Source organism: Sinocyclocheilus grahami, unplaced genomic scaffold (assembly GCF_001515645.1).
Source record: "Sinocyclocheilus grahami isolate Dianchi unplaced genomic scaffold, SAMN03320097.WGS_v1.1 scaffold3.1, whole genome shotgun sequence".
Classification (NCBI taxonomy): Eukaryota; Metazoa; Chordata; class Actinopteri; order Cypriniformes; family Cyprinidae; genus Sinocyclocheilus; species Sinocyclocheilus grahami.
In genome coordinates, this window is record NW_015505182.1 from 1,736,780 (window position 1) to 1,764,282 (window position 27,503).

The window sequence follows — 27,503 nt, forward strand, 5'->3', positions numbered from 1 at the left end:
AATCAAAACGATGAAATCAAAAAATGAAGTCCCACCCTACATCCCCCCCCCATATGATTAAAGTCATATGATATCACAATTTTGCAATCTCTTACAAATATTTATTTTTATATTTTATTTATCTTATACTTTTAAGCACTTGATACTTTTAGACATTTTTTACTATTTTTGAACAAAAAACAAACATACATCAGTAGTCAAAAGATAATAAATATGAATAAATAATTTACACAGGATGCATTCATCATAAATGATCATTTATCTCTTCATAAACCGAGTTTCATTTGCAGGAAAATCCCAGCAAATTAATTGACTTCAGTGGTGACTTAACTTTAACAAATATTTTATTAATTTATTAATATCAAACTAAAAGAATATAAACAAAAATATATTTAAAAAAAATATTTGCTTTGTTTGTAATCAATTAACATTTGAACTAACATTTATTTTTGCTTATGTAAACCATGTATATAGTGCATTACTAGTTACATTTTTTTAAAATCCATAATGGATATTATTTGTATTGTTGTAGTCTAATGACTATCAAGTTATCAAAAAGCTAAGATAAAACAGAAATAACAATAACCAGTTCTTTTTCAGTTATCAGACACTTATGCATAAAACATCTCTATTTCCGTAGTTAACCAGCTTCTCCCAAATGACCATGCTGACTAACCAGCTTCACCAACTAACCTTTTCTGGTTAATATCATGGCAACAACACTAGCTCTAACCCTCACCATTTATTTGATATTTACAACTAAAACACTATTCCTGAAAACTTCTATACATGTTGTTTCACAGGATCTCGCCCGTTTCTCAACACTAGCACTCACATTCACTAGCTCTCACATTTCTTCTTTCCAGAGCAAATCGGGGAACTTTGCTTTATGGCCCTTTTTGTGTTTCTATCTCCTTAGTTCTCCTCATTTGTAAGTAATAGCATCTGCTAAATTAATAAATGTAAATGGAATTGTAAACAGTGAGCCAAGCCATAACTGCAAAACACTGTCTCTGAAGAGAAGCCTGTCAGAAGCGCTAAATATCAGCTCGATTTTGGATTTGGATTGGATTGTTCCTTGGAACAACTGCCAAAAATGCTAAATGAGCCAGTTACTAATACATCAAGTGAAATGAATAATTGTAAGACAGTTTTATTAATCCGGATGAAATATTTGCATACTCCACATAAAACCCCAGCCTGACCCAAATATGCTGCCCCATATAGGCGAAGAAAATCAACATCAGCATTTCTTTTAAGACCTACACAAGATCTTATATCAAAAATAGCACCCACGTCAAATTAAATTTTTTCTAAATCAGAGCTGTGATAGAAGTATTATTAAAAGGTACAGTAGGAGGTGTGGGCTGCTGTACTACGATAAAGCTACTTGAGCCAGCACCAAAATACATGCATGAAAACGCATTACAAGTCTCAAGATATGCAGAGAGAGATTGTGGGTGACACTTGTGCACCATTTGTTGAGAAAATGTGGCTTGTGTGTAGCACACTTTTGAGATGAAGAGACGATTTAGAGCACATGTGTTACGTGGCATCTGCTTAGAATTTTATTACATTTTGCATGTATGATGGCAAAAAGTGAGAAAACCTGTGAGTGTGTGTGTGTGTGTTTCTAGTCCTCTGTGTAGGGATATCTGAGGGCAACAGCTGTGCTGAATTAATTGCTCTGCGTTTAAATTGCAAGCAAGTTCAGCCTACCCATGCCAACTGGAGATAGTGGTAATTGATTCACACTTTCATTAAGGACAGATTAGGCCAAGCCAGCGGATGGGCAGCAGAAGTGCCTGGCCAAAACACGCACACACATAAACACTCACCGTGATGTTCCAAAAACACTCCTGTTAATCTATCAGCTTTGGAACTTATTACTACTACTACTGCTACTAACATTTAAGTCTTTCATAACCATATTTATATGGTTTCTTGAGTACCAAATCAGCATATTAGAATGATTTCTGTAGGATCATGTGACATTGAAGACTGGAGTAATAATGCTTTGCCATCACAGTAATAGATTACATTTAACATGTAATATAATTAAATTGTAATTATATTTAATATTTTACTTTTTTACTGCATTTTTGACCAAATAAATGCAGCCTTGGTGAGCATACTGTAAGAGACTTTTTAAAAATAGAAATATTATTCCAAATATATACAAATACAGCATGTTGTCATTTTTACGTGAAATAAGACAATATCATGTCCCTATACATATAAACTCATAATAATAATAATATTAAAAGAAATTACTGAAATGTATTACAGTGCTATGTTTTTTGATAATAAATAATTAAAATTAGGAGGAAACAAATTTTCCTTTACCTTTTGCAATACAAAATAGCATTTCAGAAAATGGAAAAATAAATAAATAAATATTTTTTGGGTTGGCTGCAAATAAACTGCTTGTTCTGAACTTTCCGATAATATATATTTACATGTGCCTGCACACATTTACATGCCAATGACACCTAATTCGTGTTTGGAAACTTGGCCTGCCAGCGACGGTGAAGTAATAAGGGTTCGAATTCAAATATTCAAAACTCTGTTACTTTGTTGTTTTTGTTCACCGCCTACTCAAGCATATGCTTCCCTCTGATACTGGAATAAAACCACTTTGTTCTGTCATTTAGCTTGACAGCAGCAAATCCTGTTGGACAGTTGTCTCCGACTGCACAATTTTTTTCCAAGATACGTTACGTAACGCAAACACTTAAGAGAAGTGTCTCACTTCAAAATCCCTGTGGACTTGGCTGGGGTGACGGAATGCAACATAGTGTAGTAGCTGTCAGCGTGGGTGCTCCTGACAGGGTTTTTGGCAGCATGAAACTTGTCTGTGAACTTGTAGTTTGTACTTTGGGGTGGGACAGAAGGGCAAAGCTTGACAGAACCATCTGGCAGCAGGGGCTCGGAGGGTCAAACTCATTATCTTCATCTATTTGGAGTGTAACCACTGGCACCGAGTAGATCAGTGAGCCGCAGAGGTTATGCCAAGCCCTGTTGGCGCCGGTGGCACAATATTCTCAAAATACCATTAGACTATGAGTGCACACAAAGGCACTAGCAGGTGCACCTGTATGTCTGTTTGTAAATAATGAAATAAACAGACACACAGATGCACTTCTGGGTGAAATGTAATGTGCAGATAAACATAAATTATAATATCTAAAATGTAAATAGAAAGAAATCAAATAATAAAAAATAATTTTTATTTGGCCATTAGATTAAAAAAAAAGTATTTATACTTTACAGTAGTAATAAGACATAAGTCTCCGATTTCAACTTAAAAATGTCATTAGAGTTGATGGAGCTGATTCATTTCTGGGAATCAGTTCAATCTATCCATTTAAATAATCGTTTATTTGCATCATCATCATGCAAAATATATCAAAATGATTTATGAAATACACACTACCATCCAAAAGTTTCAAAAAGACTTTTGAAAGAAATTAAAGACATGTTGAGCAAGGCTGATGATTGATCAAAGCTGACAGTAAAAACATTTATAGTGTTAAAAAAAGATTTCTATTTTAAATAAATGCTGTTCTTTTGAACTTGATCAAAGAATCCTGGGAAAAAAAATCAAGGTTTCAAACAGCACAACTGTTTTCAACATTGATAATAAGAAAATCAGCATATCAGAATGATTTCTGAAGGATGAAAGACATGTTGAGCAAGGATGCATAAATTGATCAAAGCTGACAGTAAAAACATTTATAGTGTTAAAAAAAGATTTCTATTTTAAATAAATGCTGTTCTTTTGAACTTGATCAAAGAATCCTGGAAAAAAAAAATCAAGGTTTCAAACAGCACAACTGTTTTCAACATTGATAATAAGAAAATCAGCATATCAGAATGATTTCTGAAGGATCATGTGACACTGAGGACTGGAGTAATGATGCTGAAAATTCAGCTTTGTCGTCACATGAATAAATTACATTTTAAAACATTAAAATAGAAAACAGTCATTTTAAATATTACTATAGTTCTTTTTTACTGTATTTTTGATCAAATATATGCATCCATGTTGAGCATGAGACACTTTCAACCCCCAACATTTGAATGCTAGCATATAGGTAAACACTGCTATTTATAACTGTAAAGTTAGTTATGTAAATAAATGCAATATAAATCTCACCCCTTAAGGCCCTACATAACACACAAATACCAAAATATAATGAATATCACCAGGTATTTTTTGCTATGTTGTCCAGTCCTACCATAGTTACAAAAAAAGCAACAATAATTGTGAATACCAGCACGTTAGAAACCGTTCTTAACAACAGACCAGCAGCAATGTCCTTGTCTAATGTTAACTGATCTCAAAGAGCAACGGTGCAAGTGTCCTGAGGCAAGGTTATCCCTCACACAATAACAACATTCAACCATTCAGTCAGTCAAAAACAATCCTACCCTACCCTAAAATCTTTCAAAGGCACAAGCTGCACTGTCATACCACCAAGATCAAACGCTTAAATTCCAATGAATCAAACGAGCGTTTCAGGATGTGTGTTCACAATAAACCAAGCGTTCAAGAGTACACAGCTGAGCAGCTTCAGATGGAACCTGACTTTATGAATCACCTATATAATTATCTTCAAGGGAGTGAATTCACAGTATGTGCAGTGTAACGTTACTGTACGCGTGATTCACATTCCTCCTGTTTTGCCGATGGCAACTATCAAAGTGCTTAAATATGATCCATAAGTTCCTACTCGGTCTGTTGTTAGACTTTGAATAAAGAGTGTAAAGATCAGTCTCACAGTGTTGATTAAGTGGGGTGTGGAGAAGACGCAGGGATTATTACTAGCCAGACGAACAAACGGGGGCTGATTCAGGATCAGCTTTAATTGTTTTGTGAGTAAGCCAATGAGAGAGGATTGTAAAGATTTAAAAATGTCACAAGGGATTAACAACAAGCTTGGGAAATGCCCATGAAATGTTTCCACTTTTACAATAAAAGGTAAATACAACGTTAAAAAAAAATAGAAAATTAAACATGTTTTTCTTTTAATTTCACAGCTCATACGTCCATTTCACTCGATCACTCATACATTTTTATACATTCAAAGCAGATTATTGTGACAGATCATTGGTCAGATTAAGGGATGCGCAAATATCCCTCACATAAACCGACAGCATGATGCCTCTGTATGACCACCATCTCATATGACCTCACAAACAACATATGTGTCACTAACGTAATTACAGCTGATTACTGGGCTACACGTCACACATGGTAAATCATAGTATTACTCAAGATTACATGATATTAAAGACAAGTACATGCCTTGTATGTGTTTGACTCATCAAATAATCTAAAAGTTGGTCATTCATCAAAGTACTAAAGGGCAGTATGGGATATAGGTCAGCGTTTCCCAACCTTTTTAGACTTATTTGCCTCAACAGCAAGTCCATAACACACAAAACCTGAAATGTGAATTTTTTCATTTATATTATGGCCTAATGGATTTCCTCAAAAAGGAACTGACCATCTTATACAAAAGGTTTAGCAAAGCAAATAACCTATTGTTTGGGAATCACTGATACAGGTCGCCCAACACCTGCCGGTACATGTGAAGAGCCTCTGTGCATCGTCATACAATCAGATTTACATGCCTCGTCAGCTGGTTATATGATTCAGGGGTGCGTTATGCCTGTGGTTTCCATCTTGGACTCACGTGCCCACACAAACACTCACCTGGTCTGCCCTCCTCTTTTTCAGATCTCATGCCCCCCACAGTGCCGGCTCCGGCAGGCTCCACTGTCAGTGCCTGTGCTTCTTCTCATAGCAAGAAAATTCAACTAAACCTCCCACACACACACACTCACACACACACAGGTACACGGTTCACTCCTCCCTGACAGGTTACTAGGGAGGTGTTCTTGAGTGAGTACAAACAAGTTTGAGCCGCCTTCCTCTCTGAGCCTGTATACCTGTTCTGGGAGTTTCTTTTGGGCGTTTTCTAAAGTTCCCCACCCCCTCTACACCCTTCCTACCTGTTCTTGCTCACGGTTGCACAAACACACACACTCCTCCTGGCTTAAAAGGTGCAGAGAGTTCAAAAGGGAAATGGCACTGCTTTTCCCAGCCGTGTTTGAACAGCCACATTCATGGGACAGGGGGAGGAGATAAACAGCTTTTCTGATCAGGTGAGAGGGCAGGTGAGTCTCTCTTCAGAAGCACCGCAGCTCCATCTAATGGTGGAAACAAGACACAGACTGACTGTTCTCTTAATGTTAAAGGAACAGTTTGCCCAAAAATGAAAATTCTGTTATCATTTACTTACTCAAACTCATATTAATTGTATTCTCTGTCATTTAATGAAAGTTAATGGGGACTAAGGCTGTCGAACACCAAAAAAGATTTATAAAAACTATGAAAGTAGTCCATACCACTTGAATTTACACAAATTATCATATAGTATACAAGTAGTTTTATTAAAAAATTTTGTTGTGCCATTTTTAGTGTTATTTACTTATCGCTAAATTAAAAGTACAACATAAGTAAAAACTATCAAATAAAATGATATGGTCTACTTATATGATCCGTTTATGGTATTTTTAAAATAATTTTCTTTGTCATACAAAATTAGCTAAAAATGCATCTATTATCAAACCGATTAATTCATAAAATGGAGAAAAAGAAAATATAGAATTTAAATTACATGTAAAAATAAATATAGAATACTTTACTAAAAAGGGATCATTTTCTGAGCTTTTCACTTCCTTTGCATAGAAATTGAACATTCATGATATTCTGCAAAAGTTGAACATATTTTACATAATATTTTTTCAAAATGAGCTAAAAATGACCATTAACAAACCTATAAATAGATTAAAATGATACTGTATATGAACTATAAAATAAAAAAATTGACTATTTTTGGAGCTGTTCACTTTTATAGTGTAGAAAGGAGCTTTCAATGTTTACCTTACATTTAAGAAAAAAACGCAAACTAATTTGGAATGACATGAGAGAGAGTAAATTATCTTTTTGAAGACTGATCTTTCACTTTTGACTGAACTATCTTTTTAAGGCATGTCAATCACTGTGACCCTTATAAACCCCACAAACGTGCTCTTTCTTGAACTAAAAGTATATCCACTTTTGTCCACCATCTTTCTCCCTCCACATCCCATAATTCTTTGCAGTAGGGATCTGTGGGACGTGTTGTCAGATAAAGAGCTGGATGAGTGTCCTCTTTCTCATGGAACTAATGGAGCCACCGGCAGATAGGGGCCCACTCTCTGCCACAGTGCACCGGCTTCAACCTACAGCGAGTGGCAGTCTCAAACACAGCCAGGCAGAAAGACTCAAGGGCTCTCAGGGTCTTAACACTGACTCATCTCTCCTTTTATCACTCTCTCTTAAAGACCAGGATGCTGCTGCTGAGTTCAGAGTGCCTGCTGGGGAAAAAATGACCAGTTCATACACAAACAACTCAATGTGATACTTTGAAGCATATGCTGTTTGTGTAATGAATGAGTGACCGCCTTAATATCAGACAGGGTGGGCCCAAAAGCTCTTGTGTGTTGATTAAATGTACACGTGTTCAATAGGGAAAGCTCAGCTGGAGAGTATTTGTTGGGTTGTTGTTTTGCAAAGGGTGCTGCACATAAGTGAGCTTGTATGGGCACATGAGGCTGAAAGTAATGAATTTAGTACATTAAAGCCTTTCTAATACGGCTGCCTGCTTCCTTTTATTTCTCAACTGCATAGATACAGTTGCCTGGCAGACCGAGCATTATCTTTCAAAACAATTTAAGGCTCGGCTGGGAATAATGAAGTACTGACAGCAAGCACAACATCAATAATGCCTTTCACGAAGGGTGAAAAGAACAGCGCAAGGGAACAGAATAGAAACAGAAAAAAAGATTTAAAAAACAGGAGAGAAAGATAAAGAACAGATAGAACAGAATGATTCTGTAGCAGCATCAACATAAAGTGATGGCATCAGAAAATACCGTGATACGCTGTCATACACTATGGTATGGATGGTAAAATACATACACAAAAATCTAAAACAGCTGGGCAGCAGGCAGCGTCATCAGCCAATCATCTCAAAATGAACAAATTCGGGCTGATTAAACAGCCTGGCCAGCATATGGGTCACTACAAATCAAAAATATCACTACAAACAACACAGTATTACTATGGTACATGTCTAATAGCAATAATACAGTGACAGCAAGGTACTTTCAGATATTTTTGTTAGAATAGAATAAAATAGAAAAAAACAAATGAGCAAAACATAATTTAATTGCATAGAAACGAACAGAACACAACACAATAAAACAAAAACTAACTGAATAGAGTAAAACAGAAAATAACGAAAAAGAAAAGAACGAAGTAGAACAAAACAAAGAAATGAACAGAACAAAAGAAATGAACAGAACAAAACAAAATCGAAACCAATATAGATAAAAATAAAAAAGAACAAATCAGACATTAACAGAACAGAAAACAGAACAGAAAATATGAATAATGAACACACAGAACTGAACACGAAAAGAACAGAATTAAACAATAGAGTGGAAAACAACAGTATAAATGAACAGTGGCCTGTAGCACGAAGCGAGATGAACAAACTCAGAGTTGCAGAGTAAGTTTTGAGTTGACAAAACCTGATAAAGCCAACCTGGTTTAGGTTCAGCGGGCTCACAAAGCTCGATATATACATTCTCTGGAGTGCGTACACCTGAAAGCGTGACACGTGCAGCAAACAGCCAATCACACGGAACATCAGCAAAGCGGCATTTGGATTCATTTCTTGCGAGAGTCACCGCAATGCACTTTCTGCTGAAGATTGAGATGTCGTTATTAAAATTTTAATAAATTTAAATGCATTTACAAGAAACACTTCTGCTGCAGCAAAAGTTTGGAAGCAGAAAGAAAATATGACTAGTATGCAAAGGAATCAACAAAATTGAATTATTTATATACAGATTCACACAGAGCTCAAAAGGAAAACATATAAGTTTAGTAATTTTAAAAGTTGGATATATATTAAAGCTTCTCTCTCTCTCTCAATAATATAATATAAGTATAATAAATAAGTAGCTGCAAAAGTCGGGCTAAAATTCTTTGACTGTAAACTGCTTATTAATTTGTAGTGAAAGATACGGGGGAGTGGTTTCATTGCATCAGATATATGTCACTTTGCTCACAGCTGATTGGTCCAGTTTGGGTTTGCGATCTCTAACCCAGAATAAAACCTGCTCCGGAGCAGGGTAGCCATGTAGCGTAAGTTACCATGGTGACGAAACCCGCTCAAAATCAACCCATCTTCTCGAGCCCGAAAACTAAACTAAATTGAAACTAAACGTGAACTTATCTGGGTAAACTGAAACCGGCTTTGTGCTACAGGCCACAGAACAAACAGAAGAGAAACTAAAATAACAGAAATGCACAGAACAGAAATGAACAGCAGAACAAAGCAAGAAAGCAGAATAAAACAGAAATGAACATAAGACTAGAAAAAGAGAGCAGAACAGACCGCACAAACTAATACAAATGAGTATGTATATTAGTGTGTGTATACTAGTATAAAGCACATGCTAACGCATGCCACGGGTGCCGTCAATGCATTAGCATGCAGTGTTCGCCATCAGCCTGAGTGAAGTCGAAAACTATTCCCGGTACTGGTTAAAATGAAGACCCTCTATCATCCTACGAGGGTAGTTTGGCTTCTTTGTGATGTTGGCTTTGATAAAGACATAAAGATTATGATTTAGAGGGCCAGCACTCCGGAGGAAAGGCAATAGAGAGTAACAGGCGTCATTATGTGTGGAAAATGGGATGTCTAGAATAAAACGTAGAGATTCTGTTCAATTCCCAGTTTGATCAATCCACTTCATAATAACGCCTCCCCGCAGCGAGTGACATTACATGAATCAGACAAAGCTTTTTTTGTTTTCTTGGAAGATGACTCTCTCGCAATTTGTAGAAGTGCATTTCTTTAGTCGCATACATTTCTCTCCTCACAACCACATAAGCGGGGGGGAAGCTGAAAATCCAAAGGACAATGGTTTTGTTTTATTTGCCTTTCAGCGTTGTGATAAATTACCTGAGCTCCACAGCCTGTGGAAAATAAGCACTGCTTATGCATATTTGGATATCTTACCTTTGTCAAGTGAAGAATCTGGAGTTCCGAAGTCCATCAAGCTCGACATGCCTGTCTGGAAAGTGAGATCAGAAACCACTGCCTTCTGCCGGTGGTGAAGCGAAGGATCTGCAAGACAGAAACACAAAAGATTTGATTGCTATGCTTCTCCAAGCTCATTCGTTTCATCAGGGTCCAAGCTAACAGCGAGGTTTGACAATTTTCCCGTTGTAAGTGACCGAGGGTGGTGAAGTGCGGGCCTCCAACGACAAAAGCGTGTGGAGTGTGTCGCTGCGTCTCTGGCTTGTGACTCACCGAGCATCTCACAGCTATTACTGCTCATCTGTAATTAACTCTGAAACAGTAACATGCACCACGCAAAAGCACCACATCCACTGAATGGCTTTTAAAGACAAATAATCACCCTCTGTCCACGGCCCACGCTGCTGCCGTAATCAATGTGCATTGAAAGTGACAGGTAGCAATTTCATGTACAGTGCAAGGAACAACAAACTGAATCATGATTTTTCCTCAGATCAGAAAGGGAAGAGGAAAGCTAACAATGTTCGACTGATGAGAACGAGAGAGTGCTGAGATTTACAACCACCATCAATCATCATCCTCTGCGCGGTTAACGTGGGCCTTGTGAGTTTCTCTGAAGCCACGAGGGATTTCCGTGTACCTGTGAAAATGAAACAAGGGCGGCGTACCGATCTTTCAACACAAGCATCATAAATAAATGGCTCTTTTGTCATATCACGCACCTTGCATCACCTGACGCCGGCATGGAGTGTGCCGGTATGTCACTTCCGTGAGGAATTGTGTGCATTGCGTGTCAATTATTACAGGATTTGACAGGAGATATGAAATGGTACTTGTCATTTTCCACATCATTATGTCAGGCAGCGTTCATCCTTCGCCGTTCCCTTTAACAGATACCACCTCAGCACTGCCTGTTCTTTCTCCCCCTCCCTCCCGTGGCTCAGGCTTCATGGCCGGCTGCACACCTGAACTGATGTTGCTAATTGAAGTCTCTTCAAGTGCCCTTTTCCACACTATCTCTGTATCTGCTTCTGTTACCTGCTTACACTTACACAGCACCTGATGTGACTTATTCTGTTCTTGGACGTGTTACACTGCAAATTCCTCTTTTTCTCCCTCATTCCACAGTGCATTTTATTAGCTATACACGTCCTTCAGACTACGGACCGCCAGTGCATAAGACGATGACAAAGAGACCCCATGTTACGTATAGTACAAAACTTTAATTTATTTAAACAAATCTTAACCCTCTAACACTAGCATTTCTATTCTATCTACATGTTTTCTTTTTATTTATTATAAAATAATAATAATAATAAATTAACCCTTTAACATTTGCTGTCTCTATTCTATATCTATTCTACTTTTTATTCTTTTTATTTATTATAAAAATAATATTTTTTATTGCATTAGAAATATGTTTTTTAGACTTCACAGCACTTACATATTGTTGCACTTTTGTTAGTTTGATTGCTTCTATTGTTCTCATTTGTAAGTCACTTTGGTTAAAAGCATCTGCTAAATGATTCAATGTAAATATAAATGTATCAACGTAACATGCATAAAGTACTATATTAATGTATATATTTGCAAAAATGTACAAAACAAAACAGAAATGAACTAAACAGAACAACAAAACAACGGAAATGAAAAACAAAACAAAAAACAGAACAAAACAAATGAACAAAACTGAAATAAACGGAAATGGACATGATAAAATAATAGAATAAAAGTTAATGTTAATAACAAGTTTTAAAAATATTGATTGTGAGCTATTTCATTACTTGTTGTTATTATGATTACTATTATTATTATTATTATTAATTTTAAAATACTATTTTTGTGAAAAATTGGGTGAATGAATGAATTAATCTAGATCTAACCCCAATTTTTTTTTTTTTTTTTTTTCCACAAAATTTTGTTTGGGATCTAACAAAAATTGTTGTACCCCTTACAGACCCCCTAGTGGTTGCAGACTGACTGTTAAAGACGCCTGAAGTTGAGGGTTCCTACAATCTTGGAAAACCTGAAAATATCAGGAAATTTAAAATTGATTTACATGTCTGGAATGCAATGGAAAATAATACAATTAAAAAAAAGTAAATAAAAACAGAAAAAAAAGAATAAAAACAGACTCGAAAAGTCATGGATTCATTGTTCTAAAAATATGGGAACCCCATAGCTAAGAGGGGTCCATAAAGAAATATGTTTTCAGCCTGGCTGAGTCGATAATATCTCTGTTGTGTCATGGCATCATTTTCAGGAGTGGGTCAATGGTGATGAATGACTGAAATCACATTTCTGCTTTTTATGTCTGCCCAGTTCTGCAGACGCTTTTGGTTACAAGGCATTGATTAAAAACCTTCATTATGGATTGAAAATGCCCCGTATCTAAGAGGGCCCTTCACAAATCTGTGCTTTGCTGGGTTACTAATGGCACGACAAAGCCAGATGAAAGACTTAATGCATATTAATGACATTGAAATAGGCAGTTTGTTGAAAAACTTTTCAAGTTACAAAATCAAATAATGGTATTTGTGCATGAGTAATTGTACATAATAAGATGCAGCTGTAAAGTGCAGCACATTATTCAAGGCTTAATTATTTTTGGTGCACAGAGGCTGTTAAATAAATGGAGAGAAAGAACCAATCATTACCATAATAGCTACCTGTTTAAATAAAGACTAAACTGGATTTACTGACCCCTAACCTAATGCTCTTCTATTAGTATATAATATGTCTGTATTGACTGAACTACTCTATGGAACTGTGGTCAGACTGAATTACTCCGTGTTTGATCATCTTGAGTAATATTATAGATCTTCCTTTCAGTCTCACAGTTTGGGAAATTACTCCTAACAATGAAAAGGTCCCTGGACATAGAATACAATATATTTCTATTTAGCATTGACCTCTGAGCACATGCTGGCAGATGTGAAAATCATCCACAGATGCTATTTGTAATTTGACGTGAATGAAAACTGAGGCTGTTAGAGATACAAGTACTGTCCAATCAATAGTTTGTTCTGTCTTCAGATTCCAAGTCACGTCTAAAGTTTACATTCCATGTAAATAAATAAAGAAATAAACTACAAAAAACCTAAATACTGTATATATATATGTGTGTGTGTGTGTGAAATAATATTTGTTAAATTGCCTTTTTTTGTCTTTTTTGTGCTTCATGGCACATAACAATACAACCCATTGATAAATTGATAGACTGTATGTCCAACCCAAAATCTCTGATTTCTTTCACATCATGGTGTCCACCCTGATTAAAGTCTTTCCTATTTCCTCAGATTCAACTTGCTAAACCCCTCAGGACTGACTCATTTGAGAGATTTTTAATGAATCTATTGGAGGCACTCTGCACCCAACCCTGCTGAGATAGTTCATTTCTGAAATATTTCTGTCGCTAAGACCACATAAAAGGACTATTTAGAACAAGACTTTATAGAGTTCATTTTTCCCTTTTATACCACCAAAGTGCCATCCTCATGTTGCCTTTGGACAATTTAGAGAGTCATTATCATTAAACTTTAACACGTTCCAGACATTTCTGAATATCAAGACTGCTTACCCCAGCTATAATTCTGTTTGAATACAGGATCATTAAGCTCAAAACTATTTTTCTGCCCTTTCATATCACATTAGTGCCACAAAAGCAGCCAAACATAACAAAGATATCAGCTAAAGTGAAAATAATACAGTCTGGAGTGTTCAGAAGATCATGTGCAGCAGTACGCTGACCTTCTCCGTTCTAGATATAAACCTTATATCAGGCCAAAGGTTATGAAAATAATGAAGACAAACGATAAGGACTTATGCTAAACTAGTTAAATACAAAATAAATAAAAAATACCTGCTTGGCCAGGCTAAGAGACCATCTTAAGCTGGTTTCAATTTTTCTTTTTTAGCAGGAATGAATCTTTATGCAACTAATAGACAATTACAGACAAATGCTCTGTCTGCTGGGATGAATACTGCTGACTTCTATCTCTCTGGCGTCAGACAAAACCCACACATACACACTACAGAGGTCGATTTTTCCTAGGTGGGCAAGAGGTCAACTTGGCCAGACTTGGAGGCAGCATTTTGTCAATCAGTGTGTCTCTAGGAGGCCCAGCACTTCCTTATTAATGCAATACCTGTCAACACAACATATCACTCAAGACATCTTGACCAGTCACATGCTGACCTAGTTCAAGATACCTCTGTGGAGGGGGAGGGGCTTGTGCCTGATGATGTCATAGTCCGTTTCTGGTTGTGTGCCAGGCATTTAAATGAACTTTTAAATAATTGTGAGCAAGAACATGGATTACTTGTATAAGCCTAGTTTATTTGGATAAAACTAGAGCCGCAATTATCCCCTTCTTCAGCTGTTTGCTGATGCTAAACTCCTTTTGCATACCATTACGGACGTGACAGTCTTTGCTTCTCTGTTGAAGCCGCTAGTTAACGAGAAAACACACTGCATTATTAATCATAACTAAGTGGACAGAAGAGTAAAAAGGACAATGAGAAAAGTCATAATAAAAGAATAAATATAAAAACAGTTCTTGCATAAAGGTGGGTCTAGATGCTGTAATATATAAGAAATTAGCAGATTCTTATGCACCTATTCCAGCCTATGCATTGCATCACTGAAACAAGCAAACAGCAGTATCATTTAAAATCCTTTTAAAATGCTTTATGCAAGGCTTATGCAAATACTGTACATTGGTTGATGGCTTAAAATTCACATAAACGTTTACTGAAAGCAAAGAAAATTGTTCTTAATTTTATCCTCCTTACTACATGAAGTATTCACCACAGCATATCCACATGTGAACATTTAATTTGGAGAAAGCCAATTAAATGTGCATGAGTGCCAGTGTGATTTCAGTTTTCCACACTAAATAAATAAAAATATTTTGGGTTTTGCATTCCTGTCTGCATTCGTAAATTTAAACTAAGAGGCTGCAATTGAACTGAAACATTTTTTATGACATTTTATTTAGATTTCATGATCAGTGGCAAAGATCCTTAAGGCTAGAGAAAATATCAATATTGTCAATATTATAAATCAATACTGTAAATCAAATGTCCTGTTGAAATGATCTGTTCCTGACCTATATTTAATAATGAAAGCGCTGTTTCTCATTAAAAGATATGAATGAAACATTATAGTTGCTGTACTCTCAGAACACGCCCACCTCATGTGTCTCAGACACAAACATGAACAAGTGGACCTCATCCAAATTCAGTGTGGAGGAATTCTGACAGTACAAAAAAAAAGCTTTTCTCACTTAGATGCATAACCCAGCAGTTACAGAGTATCATCAGTATGGCTGTGCCGCAGATGGCATTGATGAATCGAAACAATCTTCTCTGTGATTAGGAGTTGTGGTAAAAGTGAGAAGGGTCGGAAAAACTTGTGGAAAGAGAAAAGCTTAAGGCAGCCTGAAAGCTGGGCCCTCCAATGGACAGAGTTTTGTTTTTTGGCATTGATGGAGTACAGAAGGATATTGTGTGGGTTCAGAAGCTTATAAATCCTTCATGCTACCATTTCAGAGAGTCTTTATGTTTGGTCTGCAATAGTGAAATTCTTAAGACTAGATTTAGGGAACAGAAGCAAATTAATTTTACTAAGAGTAAATTTAGAGTTAATATTACAAATCTAATTTTAGTGTTTGAATGGGCGAATGAGCGTCACCTGCGCATGATAAACTAATCCTTAGAGAAACAAAGTGGGCAAATGTAATTTCGAACTGAAAACTGCAAAAGTGGGAGAAAAAAATGCACAGGTGATATACTTTTTCCCAAGCGGAATTTTTTAAAAATCTAATCCAACAAAATGTCCCAAGAGGCTATGTAAAATAGTGTGACCATGCAAGTACTAAATTGAACACAGCTGCTCTACCAGAGCTATGAGTGTGACATACATAAATATATATATAAACATAAAAAATTAAGAAAGTAATATATATATATATACACCACCATTTAAAAGTTTGCGGGCTGGTAAGTTTTTAAAAATGTTTTTGAAGTCTCTTAGGCACACCAAGTCTGCATTTATTTGATCAAATAATATTGTGAAATAACTGTTTTCTATGTTAATGCATTTTATTTTCTTTATTTTCAGAAGCCATTATTCCAGTCTTCAGTGTCACATGATTTTTCTGGAATCATTCTAATATGCTGATTTGATTAATTTCTTTTTGTTATCAATGTTGAATATATAGTTCAAAAGAACAGCATTTAAAATAGAAATCTTTTGAAACATTACAAATGCCTTTACTGTCACTTTTGATCAATTTTATGTACCCTTTTCTGAATATCAGTATTTTTATACTTTAATTACTACCTTTAATTATATATCTATACATACATAATTAAAGATATATATATATATATATATATATATATATGATGGCATATATTTCTAGTGCTCCTGTGGCTCAGTGGTAGAGCATTGCGTTCGCAGCGCAAAAGGTTGTGGGTTCAACTCCCAGGGAACACACGTACTGGCAAACAATTTATAGCCTGAATGCACTGTAAGTCGCTCTGGATCAAAGCGTCTGCTAAATGCATAAATTAAAATCAATGTATCTTTATATATTGATATGATATACAGGTGCATCTCAATAAATTAGAATGTCGTGGTAAAGTTAATTTATTTCAGTAATTTAACTCAAATTGTGAAACTCGTGTATTAAATAAATTCAATGCACACAGACTGAAGTAGTTTAAGTCTTTGGTTCTTTTAATTGTGATGATTTTGGCTCACATTTAACAAAAACCCACCAATATCCAAATGTGAATCATCACAAATAAAAAAAACAAAGACTTAAACTACTTCAGTCTGTGTGCATTGAATTTATTTAATACACGAGTTTCACAATTTGAGTTGAATTACTGAAATAAATGAACTTTTCCACAACATTCTAATTTATTGAGATGCACCTGTATATCTATATATATATCGCACCAGTCCACTTCCTGTCTGGTTTTTGACTGACTGGAATACCATTTATATGAGACATGAGACCCTTTGGGCCCGTGTTCAGTGTCCTGATGGGTGCAAGTGATCAAAAGCTCAAGCCCAGTCTCCATCATCTCTCTCAACCCTCAGAAATTCAGTCTGAGTTCTGTCCCAGTGGACAGGATGTTGCCAACGGCTGGAAAAATGTTGTTTATTAATCGGTATTTATAGTCACGGACAACAGAGGAAATCAATAGGCACTGCATTCACTGCACATTAAGCCTGAGACGATGCTTCAAGGCCTGTGTGACTGACTGCCACACTGTGTGTGTGTGTGTGTGTGTGTGTGGATACTGTCAGCCTGAAACAATCCACTGTCCAGAGCAGAGACTGTCCGCCTCATCAGAAACCTGCCACTTCCGTCATAGACAGATTAAATGCTGCGGAGGGAGTGTTGTCAGCAGGTATGAGACTTGATTTGCCAGATTCTTTAATTCTCAGCCAAGATTAGGATTCGGGTGGGGAATCAGTTCTGGATCAGTGTGAAAGGCCAGTGTCTGTTCTCAGATCATTAAATAGCACCATGATGCGATGCACACAAGGGGCAGATGGAATACAAAGGTCAGCAATTAAGCAACATGAAACAGGCACAGACAGACGAAGCAGGGGTAGGTGGGAAGAATCCCAAAAGCAATAAGCAGAAGAAGATTACTGCATATCAGAGCTGTTTACAGAATATGCAGCAATCTTATACAGTATATAGCATTAACTGCTGGTCAAGGATCAGTTTCCCCTTCCCAAATCCAAGCCTGACTATGCTAAACATTATAGTGAGAATGGAAAAAGATTATTAGCTGCAGGCAGAGTCTTCCGTTAGCATTTGTTACATGTTTGTTAAGGGAAAATATCTTTATTTTCAAAATCACTCTACATATTCAGACCAATTTTAATTGAGATAACATTTCTAAATTCCGACGAAAATGAAAAGCCCATAATTATTGAGTGGCTATGGCCAAAATTAAAATCGCAAACTAACTAACAAATCAACTAATCAACCAATCAATCAATCAATCTAACAGAAGACAAGATAATTATTGTAATGGATGAATAAACGAATATAGTAGAATATGGTAATTATTGTGATGTAATGGTCAAAATCTAAAAAATACAAATAAATAAAATTCTGGGCAAAAATGATAAATCGATAATTATTGATAATTATTATATTCAATACAATTAAAAAATAAAATAATAAAAAAAATGAAAAAAACTATAAAATAAATAATAATATAATAAAAAATAAATAAATAAAAACACAAAAAAACAGTTACTGTAGGTATCATCAGGAGTATTTTGTGAGTTGAAAGTGAGTTTCTTTGTCAACTACATCCAAATGATATAAATTAGTGAAAACTAGCATGCACGTACTGTATACACCTCTTGAACTTGAAAAATGCACTTTCCAAGTTTGATTATAGTGTATGATGGCATGTTCAAGTGTAGCAAATTATGATTGCATCCTTTGTAAATAACACAAAACACATAGCTCCGGATGCCAAGATACTGTATCTATTCAACATTTTTTATTAAAATGAAAACATCTCCAAGGAATGAAGGGGGACTCACCTCCACCTCAGCTTCGCCCCTGCTCTCTGTTCATCCTCCGCCTGTATCAGACTCGCACTATTGCGGAAACTCATTACTCACTCCTATTCTTTTGTGTAGGTGATGATGGATCAGTCAAATAAATTGTGTTAAAGAAGCATTATCATGATAATGAACTGATAGCTCACTATCAAAGGTGCCAAATTATCACTAAATGAAGAGCACAACCATTTGAATGACAATGGCTGTCAAAAGACAATGCTGTAGGCGATGATTCAAAGAGCCACTTCGCCGCAGAAGGCCATTGCCGTTCTATTCATGACTGGTGTGGGGAAAAATGCTTTGTAGGCAGTTTAGAGATATCCAAAGAAGTCAATGGCGCTCTGAAATACTCAGGGCCTGGGTGAATCATCATAATATCTGATAAATAGTTGCCTTCATGAGTTTAAGCAAATTGAATTTCTTGCAACAACTGCCTTGTGGCGAATATGCAGTATGAATGATATAGTATTAATCTATCAGTCAAGTGGTTTTGATAGGACTGGAGAACTTGATTTTTCTCATAGGGTTTAAATAGTATATGCAGTCTTAATTCTCATTGTCTCTTTCAAGAGAATACCTCTCATTCCTGATGAACAGAATAAAGAGCAAACAGACAATTCCATGTGGAATGTTAGGAGTGACGAGGCGTGTCAGAATAATGCGACGGAAAAATATTTTTGAACATGGGATCTCTTCATGTGAGGTCAGCTGTGACGATAAATATTTCAACAGACTGCTTTCCGTAATATCTGCTGGAAACGCTGAAATATGAGTCTTTTATAAGCAATGGGAGACCGAGAACTAGTCAAAAGCAACACAAGACACCGGTATTCCTTCAGAGGTTTTCTTGATATTAGACTTTTGAAAATGACCTCCCACATATCTTCACCATATTCCACACAGCTCTACTGAGTTCCTCCATTCACCAAGAACTGAGACTGACAAAGAATACAAAAATAAACAAATAAATGGACTTTTAAACTGATCTGAGACCATTATGTGGTTTTCTTTGGTGCTTTAATCCAATAGTTTCAAACTTTTGATGCCAAGGACTCCTTGACTCCTTTGCTAAAATATTAAAAGCCATTTGTACTGTGTGAGGGAAAACTGTGATATTATAAATACAACATGTTGTTTGCAAAACTACATGAATGGCTCATGGCTCTAACAGCAAAAATATATTAAAAACATTAAATTCTGGAAAACAGTCATAAATAAATACACTACTGTTCAAAAGCTTGGGTTCAGTAACATTTTTTGTTTGAAATAATATATTTATTTAGCAAAATGCATCACATTGAACAAAAGTGAGAGTAAATGCATTTATAATGTTAGAAAATGTTGTTCTTGAACTGGTTTTTTTTTTCTTCATTAAATAATTCTGCAAAAATGTATCACGGCTTCCAAAAAATAGCAGCATGACTGTTTTCAACTTATAATAAGAAATGTTACTTGAGCATCACATTAGTATATCAAAATAATTTCCAAAGGATCATATTCACAGGAATAAACTGCAAAAAAATGTAATGTCACTTTAAATTGTAATCTTTCACAACATTACTGTTTTTACCGTATTTTTGATTTTTTTTTTCTTCATTAAATAATTCTGCAAAAATGTATCACGGCTTCCAAAAAATAGCAGCATGACTGTTTTCAACTTATAATAAGAAATGTTACTTGAGCATCACATTAGTATATCAAAATAATTTCCAAAGGATCATATTCACAGGAATAAACTGCAAAAAAATTTAATGTCACTTTAAATTGTAATCTTTCACAACATTACTGTTTTTACCGTATTTTTGATCAAATAAATGTAGCCTCAGTGAACATACACTCTTAAAAATAAAGGTACAGTACCCTCAAAACTAGTCAATAATGAAGGGGATTGTGGGTAGTCAAGGGAGAGAAGATGTAACCAACTCTCTATCACACTGAGATGTTAGGTGTAAATATCAGTAACACATAGAAATAAGAAATTACAGTCCATTGCAGAAAACTAATAAAGCCTGAGGTAAACTAAAATAATAGTGCTCTTTGAAGTAATGTTTTCACATGAAAACATTTTAAAAGCAACAGCTATGATTTGTTGCAGGTTCCTAAGGATAAATGTATCTAGTTAAGTGCTTCTCACGCCTTTACAATCCAATACACAGTGCAGGTTTTCCTGCAGATCTGAATGATTGCTTACTCAGAAGGGATTGACTGGGTGTGCAGGGCAATCTAAATGTTACAGAGGGCTTAGTTGGATACTAATGATCCAAGCTGCTCTTTAAGGGTCAGCAACCCACACAGGGGATCTTGAGGAAAGGTCACAGGGGTTTGACATTTCAATTCCACCTGCCACTGAAGGATAGACGAGCAGGTTGTAGAAATAGGCGTCAAAACAAATACTGGGTTCACCTCATACCTAGCCGCTAGATTTGAAAGTGAAAGTGAAGTGACGTGTGGCATCCCATACTCGGAATTTGTACTCTTCATTTAACCCCTCCAAGTGCACACACACACAGCAGTGAACACACACGGAGCAGTTGGGGGTTGCTCAAGGGTCTCACCTCACTCGTGGTATTGAAGGTGGAGAGAGCACTGGTTATCACTCCCCCCACCTATAATTCCTGCCGCACCTGAGACTCGAACCTGCGACCTTTGGGTTACAAGTTCGTCTCTCTATCCATTAGGCCACGACTGCCCCCGACTGCCCCGTATTTGGGTCATAATCTGATAAATTGAGTTTGCTTTATCAAGTGCACTTTGACATTCTGAGCAGTTACAATTAAGCTTGAAACCAAAACATGTTCAACTTCATTGTTGCTACAGATGTCAAGGATCAGCATATTTCATAAGGCCTCAGTCGGGGGTATTCAATAACTCAAAGATGCCTGGAGTCTAAATTTCACTGCCAGCAAAGATTCAATTAATCAAGGCCCAAAAATAACGTACACTTTCAAGAGTCAATATGCTGTAGAGCTAAGAAATTAAATAAGTGAATTTCAGTCAAATTCATTTAATGTTCAGGTTAGCAGCCATAACATTCTGAAAGAATGAAATAATCATAAATAGTCAAAAAAGTATTTTGTCTATTACAGAATTTTAAATAATTAATTGTATTCAAATGTATTTTTACTATTTTCCAAAGAAGCTTTATCAACAATAGAACAGTAACTTTCAACTTTCAATAAGACTGGTTGTTTGGCAAATGAACAAACAAAAGCAAATGACATCACACATACATTCCACTTCAGATGCTGTTTCTCCATGTGAATTTTAATGATATTAATTTATGATAAATGTTTCCTAGCCCACTGGAACCACTCATGGGTCTGGATCTGGACTGCTAGTTTGCTAATTGGTGACCTCTGTCCTTTGTGTTTAATTGAGCAAAACAGGCTTTTCTGCATCTGCCGACGAAATTTTATGCAGTAGGTATCAGCTGGTGGTGACTGAGAGTGATTTATTAATGTTATTCAGCACAAGCTCCTCTCTATGAGAAAAAAGAAAAGTGCCTACTCTGCCCTTTGGGTATCCAAAGCTTACAGCTGTCAGTATGTGCATTAGCGGAGAGGGAATGACTGGCATCTCGGTAATGAAATGTGAGATAGCCAACATCTGATGAATCCTCTTACTCTTCCCATTTGGTTGCTTCTTGCTTTGCATTTCATTATTATTCCTAAATAGACTGTCTTCTCATCTACTTTTGAACTGATGCTCAAAGATTTATCTCAGTGCACTCGAGATGCATCTTTGTATGTCCCTATGCCTGTGAGGACGGCCTTTTACATTCAAGTCATTTGCACTCAAGGCCAAACCGAATCCACTTTCACTGAATGTCAAGTGCAGTAATTCTGGGCAATTATCAGTGTTACGGTCCACTGTCTAATGATTAGGGTTTGTAAGTCATACATAAACACAAAATAAAGCAAAGACAGCAGAAATGCAGATACATGAAAGCCATTGTGCCTTAATCTGCTTTGACTGACAACTTAGTCGTTCACATATTTAATTACATTTCAGTCATCCAATGGACTGAAATATCGAGGTTGCAAAACAATGTGCACCTTCTCGTTAACCCAACAATGGTCCTTCCTACATTCATTATTGAGAGTGCCATGAAATCACTTGAAACTACTGAATGAGGGTGAAAGTCCAACTTACTATTCCTAGCAGTACTGTAGCTCAGCAAAGCCAAGGTCATGGGTTTGGTTCCCAGGGAATGCATTAAATGCATTATGCATTTGGCAAGTCAATTTTTTATAAATCCATCTGCCAAATTCTTAAATGTAAATTGTCTAAAGGGAGTCCAAACATATAAATATTATGCTAAATCTAGGGTTTTCATTTTTTTTAACACAAACGTCTTTCATGTAGTTGTGAAATCCATTCACAAGTGATCATGGGAGAATAGTGATCCATCCTGCCTGAGCACTTCAGATCAGATCAGATCAGATCATCAGAGACAAATCTTAATACCAGGTTTAAGAGACATTCATCTGATGGAGACTTCCAATCACAGCTGTACCAGGCCCTCATCTCTTTGACTTTGGGAGCTTTGCTGAGCACGCCGATGAGATGAGATTTACATCAAAGATTAAAGCTACAAAATCTGTCTGAAAGAAATCCAACAGACACAGTGGCACAACAAGAAGCTTTTCAAACACATTCACACAACCACTGCAGAGGCACTTTGCAATGAGTAATTGAGACCTCTATAAAAGGTTCACAAATATTGATGGGAACAGAAAAGGAGGAAATTATCTTTTGCTCATCCAGATGCTTTTTAATATTCTTGTGGAGTGAAGGGACATTTGGAGAATGGCAGATGCTTAGGTGACCTGTCTCCCTCAGGTCCGTACATCATATTAGTTTCCTTGTCACACATACTGGCTTATCACCAGCTCCGCCACAGACTTCCAGTGTAGCTGACCGGGTGGTAAGAGACCCAGTATGAGACCCAGGCTTCACTATGACGGGTCCCCATTGGCTTTACTCAATGGTCTATGAGCCTGAGCAAGCTGCCAATTAAGGATGTGCATTTTGGTCATTTGTATGTATATATTCCAATTGGCAAGGGGATGCTGCACTATTTTTTTTCCTGGATCCTGTCAAGGCAAAGTTTGAATGCTGCCTTGACAAAGCCTTATTTGAAGGTTTTGAAAGTTTTACAGAGAGAGAAAATGAAAAATATATAGTACAATCAACTGACAGAACAACAGACAGACATAGAAACAAAAAATGTCGCCATGTTACTTGTTAAAAAACAACACCTAGTTAAAAAAAATAAGTCACACAATTAATGTTACCATGATCAATCATTTTTGAGTACTTGAAATATGCTGCCTGAATATGCCAGCACAGACATTTGCAATAAAAGTGCTCAAATTTGCTTCTAAAGCAATATGTTTTGCCACAAAAGCACTGACACTTCATTAGAAACCAGAGTAATTAGACTTTGAACTGCTTGCAACTTATGGAAAATGGAATGTACTGTATCTTCTCCATACATCAATCCCCAGAGAGTGGAGGCTCAAATCGACCAGAGCGTGAAAAGCAGGACTAAAAACAATAGTATGAAAAATTAAAGCACACCTGGGAGGACACAGCGGCTCTCCAGAGACGTCTGATTCACTACATTTGAATTATTGATCAGAGCCCCTGCTGACAGCTGTACATATGAGAAAAGCCTCACAGGTTTGAGAACCGTTAGTGACTTATCTTCTCAGGTTTACACAATGCTACTGATCCATGCCTAGAACAGGCTAGCTTTCTGAATTATACATTAAATTGGTCTGTCCTTTGCTATGGTATGGCAGGTAAAGGTGATCACAACAAGACATACAGTATTTATATACCTCTATTCACAACAAAGCCTGTCAGCAAAGACAAATAAGTGTAACATAAACAGCTCAATTGTGCTATATACTTAAGTTGTACTTCAGCTTGTTGTTTTGTCAGATAATAGGGCCGGTCAGATACTAGACACGAGTGTGCGTGTCTGTTCAAATGCCAGCGCTAATGTCAGCATTGTTTTGTTAGTGTCATATCGTTTGAATGCCCAACCTGTTGTTTGACCACCCGAATGGCCGTTGCTAAAAAAGAAAACATTTAAAACCACTCTTTGTCTACATACAATGTGTATTCTTTTAAAGGAATTGTTCAAGCAAAATGAAACATTTGCTGAAAATGTACTCACCCTCAGGCCATCCAAGATGTAGAAGTTTTTTTTTCATCTGAACAGTTCTAAAAATAAAAAAAGCAAATTAAAACATCACAATAATCCACACACCAATTAATGTCTCGTAAAGCAAAAAGCTGCGTGTTCGTAAGAAACAAATCCCCCATTAGGTGTTTTAACTTTAAAACTTCTGTTTAACTGTTTTAACTTCTAGACAAAATGGCATTATAATACTTCCTCCAGTGAAAAAGTTCTTCCCTTGTTGTTCTTTCACATCAAAAACGATCAACATATTTGTTTAGAACTGTTTAAACGGGTTTCACTTTTGTAAACGATGCTTCATCTGTGAATATTTCTCTCCTGATTCAGATGAGGTGACTTTTTCATTGGAGAAAGCAATATTATGGATAGAGGATATTTCAGACGGAAGCCACAGTCTGAAGCGAAAAACATCAAACACGCAGCTTAGGCGTTAACTGATGGAGTTGTGTGGATTACTTGTGGATTTTTGTGATGCTTTTATCAGCTGTTTGAACTCTCATTCTGACGGCACCCATTCACTGCAGAGGATAAAGGGATGTAATGCTAAATTAGTCCAAATCTGTTCTGATGAATAGACATCTCATCTACATCTTGGATGGCCTAAGGGTGAGTAAATTTACAGAATTTTTTTCTTTAAGTACACTCACACTCAAATTGAATCTAGTTAGCTATTGTGAAAAACAGAAAGACGTCACACTTTTTCTCCGGAGTCTCATTAGAAAGCATGCCGATGGCATCTGCGGTATGAGCGGAAGTGTTGGCTTCAGGCCTTGCGTTGATAGCCGTCTGCCGGGATGGGGTCTCTCCAACTCCTCCTCCTCCTCTTTTCAAGTTAATGGAGTGCTTTGATGACATTAGGCATTTCCTCCGGCTGCAAAACGCGCAGGGGGAAATGAAAGTAACATATTGGCCCCTGATCGATATCTGGATAGGAGACGTGGGGGGAATACAGCAGCGGCATATCGAGACTGCGTCACCGCTGCAGCACGAGAAGACGATGAGAGTGTGTTCAGGGCGAAGCGATGAAAGTGCCGATCGATGCTGTCGAGACCCTGGAAAGATTCCTAATGAATAAATCATGCTCGCAGAGGTCTTCAGCATTTAGACCTGGATCTCCGGAGCAATTCCTATGCTAATAGACTCGAGGGTTATTATAATAGGGCATGTAAACAAATAGTTATGGCTGAGATAGATAGATCATATATGACGTTATTAATATCTCTAGAGCTAATTCTGAGAGGCTGTCACAGTTTATATTATTAGTGTCGTTCCATATTAAGTCTTAAGGCTTTTTTGAGTGTCAGCTATGTGATGAATTTTTGAGCATAAGTGAGAACTGCAAATTAATTTATGGATGATAATTAATTCAATCCTTTTATGCTACCTAATGTGATTCATTCAGTACTGCAAACATGTCACATTATTCAGAGTGACAAGGTAAAAAAAAAAAAAAGAGGAAATTTTTTTTTTTTTCCCCACAAGTCAGCCTTTTTCTTGTGACCAAAAATGGAGCGCAAACAAATAACTCACACAGATGCTTATACCAATCTATCTGCCACAAAACAAGCCAGCAGCGATACATAAATTTACAGCAGGAAGGAAACTATACTACGACAAACCTGCTTATGAATCAGAACTACTGGCAGACTCTAAGGGATAATGGCCATTGGAGTAATGCTTTCAATTATTTTTTGCAAGACTATACAGACAAATTTCGCACTGTGATGTGTGTGGCATTACATGACTTTGCAATTTCAGCAGCATAGTAGAAAATCATTTTCTTAATCATTATTTTTGTCTTGTTTTCCAGTAAAAACATTTTTAAAAGGGAACGTTCACACAAAAATGAATTATCTATCATCATTTACTCACCCTCATGTTGTTTGAAAACTTTATGACTGATTTTTGCAAATGTTTTGTTGTTTTGGACTCCACTGATGTCCATTATACAGAAAAAAACAACAAGATGGTTAGTAAATGATGACAAAATTTTAATTTTCCTTCAAATATTATTCTACTTTGTTGATTTGGAGCTCAAGAAACATTTCTTATTATCAAGGTTGAAAACTGACTCCAACATTTTGAATGGCTAGTGCTTCTAAAGTAAATGCATCTTGTTCACAAGTTTGCATATTTTTATGGAAAAACAAGATTAACATGATAATTTTTTTTTGCAGGGAAGTACATAGAAGGATGGGAAACCAATGATAAAACAGCAAAGCCAAATGGCACATATGTCAGGCATACAAAATAGTTCTCAGAGAATCCACTCCCACTGTACTGATGAAGCCTGTAATTAACGGCCTGCTATGTGGTGACATTAATTAGCATCAAAGTTACAAAGCATATGAAGTTTGCACTGACGGGGCCTTTGGCCTCTACTTATGCATCAGACAGTTGGGAGGACCAACTGTCACTAAAGGAGAAGCTGAATTATTCTTAGTTAATGGCAGCCTTTCCACACATTGGAGATTCTGAGATTAATATGCATGTTCAAGCCAATTAAAACAGA

At 36.4% G+C, this 27,503-nt stretch overlaps 1 protein-coding gene across 1 annotated transcript in view; it reads right to left on the reverse strand.

Moving 5' to 3' along the window:
- The window catches only part of LOC107565459 (kazrin-like), a 56,877-nt gene that overhangs the window by 23,327 nt on the left and 6,047 nt on the right, over positions 1–27,503 (reverse strand). The window contains exon 2 of the mRNA XM_016250733.1: positions 10,149–10,256. Coding sequence (XP_016106219.1) covers positions 10,149–10,256 — 108 coding nt within the window. The remainder of the gene's footprint in view (positions 1–10,148; positions 10,257–27,503) is intronic.